General features: G+C 36.4%; 1 protein-coding gene across 1 annotated transcript in view; it reads right to left on the bottom strand.

The window, feature by feature from the left end:
* Positions 1-5,306: 5,306 nt before the first annotated feature.
* The window catches only part of LOC144444458 (uncharacterized), a 7,135-nt gene continuing 1,268 nt past the window's right edge, over positions 5,307-11,173 (bottom strand). The window contains exons 3-8 of the mRNA XM_078133882.1: positions 10,506-10,619; positions 10,175-10,237; positions 9,526-9,620; positions 8,760-8,951; positions 7,969-8,088; positions 5,307-7,441 (exon numbers count right to left, since the gene is read on the bottom strand). Coding sequence (XP_077990008.1) covers positions 6,932-7,441; positions 7,969-8,088; positions 8,760-8,951; positions 9,526-9,620; positions 10,175-10,237; positions 10,506-10,619 — 1,094 coding nt within the window. The 3' untranslated portion in view covers positions 5,307-6,931. The remainder of the gene's footprint in view (positions 7,442-7,968; positions 8,089-8,759; positions 8,952-9,525; positions 9,621-10,174; positions 10,238-10,505; positions 10,620-11,173) is intronic.

The raw sequence follows: 11,173 nt of genomic DNA, 5'->3' as shown, positions 1-11,173 counted from the left end.
TGTCAATGTGTGATGGATTACTACTGACATACACTGTTCTATTCATACTTTTGTCAGCATGTGGTCTAGCTAGATTTTCACTTGGTTAGATCCATTTGACTAGACATGAGTCGCGAGATCTTCAGATTCAAAACAAATGGATAGCATCTAGTTAACAACCACATTACTCCTCGGAACTTCTGTATTTAGAATATGTGAACTCTCAAAAGGGTGTAGACATGAATTAATAAGAACCCCATTAACCATCTATAATCATGTTGAGATATATAGTATGATTTTGATATAAATATTGAATAATTTGAATAACTCAATGTCTTGCCATTTTTTGTTGTGTTTGTGTGTGATGGGGTAGAGACTAAGTGTTGAGAGAGAGAGAGAGAGAGAGAGAGAGAGAGAGGGGGGGGGGGAGTTAAAACTTTGAAAACGCGACCTCTGACACAATTTTGTAGTGCTTTATGAATGAGTGTTAATGATAATGTATACGTTGTCAACATGGTCAATCGAAGATGTAAAGTCCCTTCATTAGTGTTTACTATATCCATGATATCAAATGTAACCCCCGACTATATATTCAACACATTTCGACTCCCTCTCTTATGCCAATATAAGTGTATCTGTTCTCCAATGAAGTGATGGTATTAACAAATATTTAATGAAGAAATAATTAATTATAGATAATATAAATGATATATGTACGCTTGTTCATGTACGTAACCGTTCATACTGTGTTGTGTATTCCTATCTACCCCAACACACAAACATAGATGTACGTCTGTTCCAACACACTGGTAAAGGTTAAAAGTTCACAGCAGAAAAAGTATGTATAGGCGCATGCGTGTATGACCAGGCATCATTTACAAAAACACCAGCATTTTGCAGACGGAGCTCGAGCTCTCCACTACGAAATATTGCAAGTGAATTTATTTCGTGTAGAAAACAATCATTTATCGTAAGCTAATCAATGAAAATGGTTCAAGAAGGTGACAAGATATTTTTGTATGACGACAAAATAGCAACTATCGGAGAAGAACCATGTCAGAGTCGTAACTGGAAGAGTTTCTGGGAGGAAAATTGCGGCCGACAGTTTCGGAGATGTTGTATTTATGGTTGTGTTAATGATGCTACTATTGCTGCACACGTGTACGTGAACACACGGCAATGCCGTGAAGTCGAATATTGCTACATAGTACCAATGTGTCAAGTTCATACTGCGGACCAAAATATGCGTCACGGCCAAGGTTGGTCGATGGTGAAGAACGACACAGTGGTAGTGGCAGTGAAAGTACATACGTGTGATGTGAATGGTTGAATGTTATTCAAGATGATAACATAGGCGGTCCTCACAAACACACGTACAAAATGATACAACGGGTGTTATGGAATCGGGAAACTGCAGCTAAACGTCGTGAATTTAGGTTTCACAAAGGAATGATTGTGAACCATATATGGCAGTGGAGGGATCATAGCAATGAACGTTTTTTTCTCAATTATGATTTCTCTCAGACATGCATCGTACATGTTGGTATAATAGTCAAATTACCACTGAACAGTATCGGTCAGTGTGGTGACCGGGTCATTCAACCGACTTGTTTTTTGCAAATCTAAACTTTGCCCTCTTATAATTTGCATCACCATTTGTACCACTCCGCCGTCATCAACAACACGTCTATATATTTATCCCATTGGCTGGGGTCATACTACGGACACAGACGTATAATGAGACGCCTTCTACAGTTCATTACATTGACATGTACACGTGATTTTTAAAAGGTATGATGCAGAATTAAGAGTCGGTTTGTCAAATTAATAATTTGCAATAACTTGAATTAATTTGATTTAAACTGCTGACTGTAACTTCACCATAGACTTAATACTTTCGTTAGTTAACAACATACGGCAATTATTCATGACATGGATCATTCAGACGGGGATATATAAGTTTATAACCCATCTGTAATGTATCTCGCTGAATTGCATACCTTTATTATTTAAAATTTTTGTTATTTTCAAAACAAAATTGGTGTCTACGTGTCAGTTCATGAATATTAGACCTGATATTCATCTTTACGTTGTACATAAATAAGATACCGGGACCGCATGTAACCAGACAAACCCACACTCGGATGACCCGATGCACGTATTGTGTTCAAAATACCATTGAACTACATTTTGTATCTGAAGCACGATTGGATAGCGTATAGTATAGGTATCACTTGATGACACAAAGATAGATATGTCGACGGTCCGTGGGTTGATCCAACTTAACTTCGTCATCTATGATGGATGTAAACAACACAGTTACCGTTATTGAAATTGTTCGATCAACTGAAGTGTCTTAAAGTGGCCATATGGATGAGGATTGGGTATTATTTTGGATTTGAAATTGATAAATTTATTGTATGACGGCTTCCTACTTGAAAAATAAATGTGAAACAACATATGCCAAGACCTTGTTTGTAACTCAGTCAATTGGAAAAGAAGTAACAAATGTGTAAAATGTTTGTTATTGTACGTGCAGTAACAAACCATTTACACACTTTTCTGGGTTTTTTGCAATGTATATAATTTGCTAGACATTTTGTATAATTTAGACCTTAAATAATTTTTGTGAACATACCTATGGCTACTCATGAAGTGACGATGAACTCTAATTTATATATCTACGGTTCTCAGTTACACCAATTCATACATTCATCGATCAATAAATTTGTTTTCTGACAGTGAGACTATTAGCTATTTTTATCTGATATATATGTGGTACTAGTAGTTTATTATAGTGACTTGTGACATTTTACAATAGGAACAGATAAAGAGATATGTTTTTCACTTGACTTTTTGGGGCTTATCATTCACTCTGAATCAAAATTTTACACTACATCAAATAAGCTAGTAGTGCAGTTGTCTAGTAAAGATGTGGTACCCCACTTTGAATTCTCCAGTGTAAGTTTAATTATATTATAGCTGAGAGAGGCTTGCCGGGATGGATTTTTCGTGACCAGCTTGTATAATTGCATGGTTTTTTTTTCTTGTTTCAAGAGATGTATGTATGTGTGTGTGTGTGTGTGTGCATGTGTATATATGTATGTATGTATGTATGTATGTATGTATGTATGTATGTATGTATGTGTGTGTGTATGTATGTATGTATGTATGTACATGTATGTATGTATGTATGTGTGTATGTATGTATGTATGTATGTATGTATTATGTATGCATGTATGCATGCATGCATGCATGTATGTATGTATGTATGTATGCATGTATGCATGCATGCATGCATGTATGTATGTATGTATGTATGTATGTATGTATGTATGTATGTAATAAATGCCGTCCGGGTAAATACACGCCGACGTAGGAGGCGTGTATTGCCAGGATGGCATTTATCTTGTACCCCGGCTAATAATTCAATGGTGTCATATTCTTTCCAGGAAAAACTCCATACACCCATTGTTTATGTTTTGATTTTCGACGAGACACCCTGACGCCAACGTGACTTCCAATCGAAGCTGACACGTGTCAACAAACTGGATACACGCCTGTGTCAACATTCAATGTCACACACGTATATCGCTATGTTGCACGACGAAAATAGCAATTTACATCCCAATGTACAGTGTATTTCATACCACTATGGTATGTATTTGCTTGATATTATTATGCAGGACATTCATATTCCAAACTACTCAATACAATCACATCCATCATGTGTATGCAACTAGTGATATGAAATTTAATCGCCACTGATAAAACAAAACATGGCTACTGACATCAAAAATACAACTTTCAGCGAAATTTTTTATCTGTGTCTAGCGTAAAGAAACAGCATATTAATTACATGCAAATGAAATACACCATGCAAACTTTTGAAATGTCGTTTATCACGAAGCAATAGTAGTACCGTCTACCTCTCGCAAGTTGTAGTAAAATACACCATTCAATTTCAAACTACAGTGCAATATCGTCCACAATTATTGTGACTTTTTTGTCCATTCCGTCTTCATCCCTCTCCTCGGCCCAACTATTCCAAACTTGCATTATGAGCTAGTATTTTTTTCAGTGTATTTCTGTGTATTTTTCAGTACACTTGTCTTCAGTTTCTGATCTATGTCCTCAAATGTCATAACAGCAAACCGTCGCTTTCTCCCTGCGATTATACCGTCTACCTTGCAAGTACAAGTTGTAGTATGTGTATTTTATTCACCTTCTAAATACACTCTGAGGTAATGTTTACACGAACATGTGCAGTAAGTTTTTACTTTCTCTTTGAGTTATCTACAAAATACATGCATGTAGAAGTTAACCCCCGTTGACCCCAACGCATCGATCTCTAATGGTTCGGCTACCGTGACAGTTTCCTATCGTGCTGAGAGCATGGAGTTGAACACACTCTAACGGCTCCGCCCTTTCTCTCAATCTCATCACACAGACATACGCGTGCTATAAACTGCATTTCTGCAGCAGTAGCCCCATCAACAGGGCACTAAAATCCTACCTGAGGCAGGACTAAGGCCCGGACTAAGGATAGTTTGAAGCCCGTGTAGACTATAGACGTAACCGCGTCCCCGGTTGAACCTGTACTAAACCGTCCTGACTTTGGACACCTTCGAGAGGTTTCCTGCTCGAAACCCTCCTGATCCTGACTTCGTCCTATGAACTGTCAGGACGGAGTCGGGAGGAACGCACCACATCTACGCCGTAACCTTCCTGCGTGTAGACACAAACCTATCCTACCTCAGGTAGGACGATCGACGTCTAGACGGGGCTAGACTGTGCGGCATATCAAACTATTCTATTAGCCTCTGGTGAGTGACCTTCTTGACTCTAATAATCAAACCAACCAATCGTGTGTGCGGCCAATGCTGCCAACCCCAGATCCCATTTTAGATCCATTTTGACAGAAAACCAATATCCCATTCTAGACCATTCTAGATTTTAGAAGTCTAAGACCTTATTTTAGACCAAAATACATAATCACTGATAAGAAAATGTCAACCAGCTAATTAGCTAGGGGGAATTCCGAGGGAAATTCCGAAGTAGTAGAAAGTAGAATTTATTGTGTGGTTCCTTCCAGGACCCCATTTTAAACCAAACAAAATCGAAAATTGTGTAAAGTGGAGCCCATTTTAGACGCTGTATCTCTAACAACTTAAGACCAAAGAGCGGAAAATCCCACCTCAAAGGGCAGCAAATATACGTATATCCAATAGGCGAGAGTACCCCTGGATTTTATGCTTTACTCTCGTCTGCCACTAACCGTTGAAGGCTATTTCACATCAAAATATTGATTCACATACTATCACTGTTAAAATTACAACAATGATTTTATTAAATACAAAAACAATGAGATAAAGCTATCGACTCCAGCAAGGCGGACATGAAAACTTTAAATTAAGTCATACTTTTGGACTGCTTTACTGCAATTAACTTACCAATCTCTTGCAATTCTATAAAGTAACACTATGTATTCTCCTATGTACTATAGACTGTATGATACGTCATGTCACTCCGCCCTCACCGGCCTTCTCTCTTCGAGCGGGGTTTACCGTGACCGGTGTGTGAGAGCGCGTCGTCACGGCGTACCTACAACCTTTACTATTGCACATTATTATTATACATGATTCCCTTCTGGAAGTCAAAATATTACACATAATTAATTTCATATACAGTAACACCATTATTAATTACTATATACACACACTGTGTAGTATGCAACAGATAATAATTCATTACTTAATGACAACATTTCCGGGTTTCGTGCCTCTTATAATATGGAGATTAGAGATAATGAAACAAGTGCATGCAAAGTAAGATCTCTAGTAATTTGAAAATAAATGCGAAAATGAACACTTAATTGAAATATGGTATTTTCATGTATTACTTGAATCACTGTTAATGTATATATATCGAAAACTGACTCTTCAATCATATGAAAGTGCTCTCAAAAATTGTTCTTGTTCTGATGTGATGGTTGTCTGTACGAAGTGTATAAAAATAGAAACTTAAATAACTTAATATTAATATTAATTATTCTTATTTACATTGCAGAAATCTATACTGTACTATATGTATAAGGCGTATCTTGAAAACAACTATTAGTATGGCACATTATCATCAGACTAATTATAGTCTCACAAATTAGTATGTGTACAAATAATGCAAATATTAACCTACATCCAAAATAGTGGAAGTGATGAAATCAAACAAGGTCTGTTACATTAGCGGTGTCCTTGTTAATGTCAACAAATGTTTGCATTGGAAATCCCCTTGTGTATAATGATATAATGTATCAATGACGTCCGAACCCGAGAGAGAGAGAGAGAGAGAGAGAGAGAGAGACAGACAGACAGACAGACAGACAGACAGACAGACAGACAGACAGACAGACAGACAGACAGACAGACAGACAGACACAGACAGACAGACAGACAGACAGACAGACAGACAGGCAGACAGACAGACAGACAGACAGACAGAGACAGAAAGACAGGAAGAGACAGACAGAGACAAGAGGCAGACAGACAGACAGACAGACAGACAGACAGACAGACAGACAGACAGACAGACAGATATGCACACACACACACACACACACACACTTAAGGGATGTTTCAAATAGAAATCATATATATGTAGAAAAACTGTAATAATTCAATATCTATATATCTCAGTAGATATATATCTCAGTGCTGGTAACTGAGCAAGTCGGGCCTATGCCGCACCATCTACTATACACATATTATACTGACGTACTACGAACAGATAAGTACTAGTGACGTAGTAGTGTACAGTAAGTACGTATGCGATTAAGTAACCTCTATAAATACAAAATATGTCACCAGATTTGGATTATGATAAATCTGACTTAAAACGGATATCGATTCAAAATTTAATTTGATCTTAAAAATGGCATCGCTAGTCTGTCAAGCCTTATCCTGATTCGGTGGATGTACTATTTATTTCAGCGGAGTAACCAGAAGACCACTCTTGTGACGTGTCTTTCAAAACACACTGGGGCATTGTATCTCTTCCATTTGCTCTTAACTTGAAGTCTTTCAACAGGTTTTGAGTACTGCGACTCTTGGCTGTAAACCCATTTTGTTTGGCAAGAGCGAGAGCTTCATCTGCCAACTTCTCAGCTTGGACAAAATCTCTACAACGATAGTAGTAGCACGCCCGCCCTTCTGCGAGGTAGATTGTCGTGTAATCAGAGAACCCGCCGTACTCGGTTTCAGGATGTGACTGGATATTTTGTAACAAATCTGCCGCCTTTTTTATCCTGTTTTCCGCCACCTTCGGCCGACTTCTACCAGCACTGGAATCGCAATCTAAGTATATGCCAACCATTTTCATCTTCGATATCTGTCTGAGATAGTGTGTAGCCTTGGGATCGTCAGCAAACATAAGATCATTGGCTGTAAGTATGTCACCGATGATTTTCTGAATTTGAAAATAGGGAAAATAAAATTGGGAAACTCAAAATTCAAATTACTCGAAACTTATTATATATTTAAAAGTGGTCTATTTATTTTGGATTTTTAATTTATAAAACAATTTTATCATGGCTTCCTACTTCGAAAAATCAAGTTGAACGTGAAACAACATATGCCATGTCCTTGTTTGTAACTCAATACATTGCACAACATTAATAAATGTGTAAAACGATTGTTATTGTACGTACAATAATAACAAACACTTTACTGATTATTTTGCAATGTATTGAGTTACAAATACAGACTTGGTCAATGTTATTTCATATTTATTTTTCAAGTAGGAAGTCATGATAAGATTGTTCTAGAAATTAAAAAATCCAAAATAAATTACCCAATCCTCATCCATATGACCACTTTAAAGAAAAAATGTGAGACTGTTAGCTGATTTTCTATGTTTAGGGGATTCAATAACGTCATTTTCACCAACTCTATATCATGCAACGTCTCTGAGATACTGTATGACCAAATACTAACCTTCATTAGAGAATCTTCAATTTCGGGTTTGGCCTGCCTGCTGGATAGTTCGTATTTTATTCCAGCCAGTTTATACTTGCATTCACCACGAAATGCACATGGTTCGATGTTAAGTAAAATCTGCAAATATAATGATAGTGTCTAGGAAAGGTGAACGAGGATTGGTGTGCCGTTGAAAATGGAACATTCCTTACAAAGTACCCCAAGGCTAAAACATCATTTAGATAGAAACATACTTGTAAACGTAAGTACACTTTTCCTTAGAAAAAAAATCCCCAAGTATGGGAATGCTAAAAGAGTAGTATCATTTAGATATATCTCCAATCTTTCAAGTAAAATGTAAAGTCGTAATCGTTTTCAAAAAGGCATACAGTATTTATGGTGGAGGTGAAGGCGGCAAAGGGTGATCGTTCCAAAAGAGATGTCGATGGCAAAGTATAACGCCACCAACGGCCAAAAAACAAGTTATCGTTCATGGTTATCGCTTCACGTTTACCGGGGTTTACCGATAACCCTCAGTGGTGTATTTGTGGTGGCAGACTCCCCTCTAAAAATGTGGGGGTGCCAACTCACCTCATTAACTATCCCCTGGTGATGATGACTGTCATGGTATTATATTGATAATTAGCATACACTTTAATATTACGATGAGTGCGAACGATGGAAGTAGACTTTCATACAGTTATTGTACACAGATTATTATGTATTTGGAAAAAATAGACTGAAAAAATACAAATGTCAAATTAATGTTGATCTAAGTATTACGATATCGAATTTATTCGACTGTTTACCTGTAAGGCCGTCTCAAGACAACTTTGTGCCTTTCCTAATAGTTTTTGTTTCCTGTGTATGTAGCCTTTTTGTATGAGTATCTTGGCTTGCAGGAGTTGTCTGTTTTCTGATTGTGGCAATAATGTCTCTGCTTTCTCAACTAGGTTCATCGCCTTCTCAGTTTCAAGTTGCAGACATTTTGCCGTACTTTTCTAGAAAATAAAATATGGAAAAGGAACATAAACATTGTGTATGTACATTTGTATGTATGTATGTATGTATGTAGGTATGTATGTATGTATGTATGCATGTATGTATGTATGTATGTATGTATGTATGTATGTATGTATGTATGTGTATGTATGTATGTATGTATGTATGTATGTGTGTGTGTGTGCGTGCGTGCGTGCGTGCATGTATGTATGTATGTATGTATGTATGTATGTATGTATGTCTATCTGTCTGTCTGTCTGTCTGTCTATCTGTCTGTCTGTCTATCTGTCTGTCTGTCTGTGTCTGTCTGTCTGTATGCATGTATACACGTTTTTGCTGAGACATTGCTGATCTCCTCAATAGGTCTAATCTATAACACTTTCATTTTATTTTGGCGACATGACTTAACAGGCGTATGTGTACAAGTAACAGTGCTATGAACTGAGCCCAAACTAAGTCAGAGCCAAAAGTTTTGGCCACAAACAAGTACACAATATTCCATCCTTTATCATGGATAATATCGATATTTACACAAAATACAGAGTTATAGTAATGAATCATTTTAAAACTTACATATATGAGGATGATAATCTGATGGTCAGTGCTGTCACAACGGTCACACTCTTCCATTAAACGATCACATTGGATATCAACCTGTGTCCACTGACCTGTATTAGGTAATATATATATTAACAAGTAAATGACTTCTGTCTTTCAATAAAGCCTTAGAAAGTCTGACTCAACTTGCCTAGGTCTACAGTTCAGGAAAAATGTTGACCAAAACTTACTTTTGCCAATTTGGAAGTGTTTGCTTCAGTGGCCATTCTAAATTAAAATATTGTTACTTGACATGCCTGATGATTAAATTGATATATCAGACTCATTATGATGTTCGGATAGTGAAGCTTGATTTTCAGATAATATAAGTTCAAAAGTTTAAGGTTTTAAAATTTCTTTATGGACACTAAAATTGTGTGTCTTTAAATAAGACAATGCTTTTAGAAATTGATAAAACAAAATGCTGTTCCTGAGTCACTATTACGCCTATATAATTATTAAAACAGGAATGTGTTATTTGACAGTCATGTGATCTGACATGTCAGTAATTTTGTTTCCATGTAAAATACATGCCAAACGTTTTAATGATAGTTGGTCACGTGATAATGATATTTGGGTAGATTTGGCGAGCTTAGATGACAAAAATTGACGAATAATTATTCACCTGACTGTTGAATATCTAATAAGATCTTCACCAAACGTACGTACTCGTGACCTTTGACCGCTTCTGAAATACAAATATGTAGACTCATTAAAAACGTCAGCTAATAGTGCTCCTTCGTCAAAGGAAATTCAAAGAGGCAAATTAAACTAGCAGAGAAAATGAAATACTCTCGATCACGTGATCAATCAATATGTTGATCGATCGACCGACCGACCAACCAACCACTCAAAAAATCCTGACTTGCATATTTGTAGAACCTGGCGGGGAATTTCCCGATTATAAGCTCTGATGATAATTTAACCAAGAGACTAAAATAGAACATTGAACTTACTTGTTCGTTTCGTTGTCAGTATTTGTTCTGGTACCTCAGTATGATTATAAGGACGTCTCCTCCTACTAAATGTCTTGGACATATTCGTTCTGGTGGAACCGGAACTGTCAGAATCTTATCGAGAAAAAATAGTTTGAAACAGTCAACATACATGTATGTATATAACCTTATAAAACAGAATATAACACTTCCGGTAAACGACCAATGTCGATTTTTTTTATTTTTTTTATTTTTTTTTGTCTTTGTTTTTTGAGATCTGATTCACCTCTAAGCTTTTAACTCTATTTTCTGAATATTTTATTGTTGTTTCTCTCAATAGTCAAAGCGCCTATGGTCACTACTTGGATATGTGTCACTATATAAATAGGTGCTTATTATTAGACTAAGAATAGTAGTTGTACATTAATATTTCAATTTCCTATCTGGGCAAACAGTCCTGAATATTCTCACAAACCCTCCACCGTGGAGGGTCTATGCACAAACCAGAGCATGACTGTTTTCAGGCTGGCGTAATGAAGAAAATTGAAACCAGCAATTCTCCGGCTGTCAGATCCAAATAAGAAAATCTATTTATATATATATATATATATATATATATATATATATATATATATATATATATATATATATATATATATATATATATATATATATATATATATATATAT

This window comes from Glandiceps talaboti, chromosome 13, assembly GCF_964340395.1.
Source record: "Glandiceps talaboti chromosome 13, keGlaTala1.1, whole genome shotgun sequence".
Classification (NCBI taxonomy): domain Eukaryota; kingdom Metazoa; phylum Hemichordata; class Enteropneusta; family Spengelidae; genus Glandiceps; species Glandiceps talaboti.
This window is presented reverse-complemented; position numbering and strand designations above follow the sequence as displayed.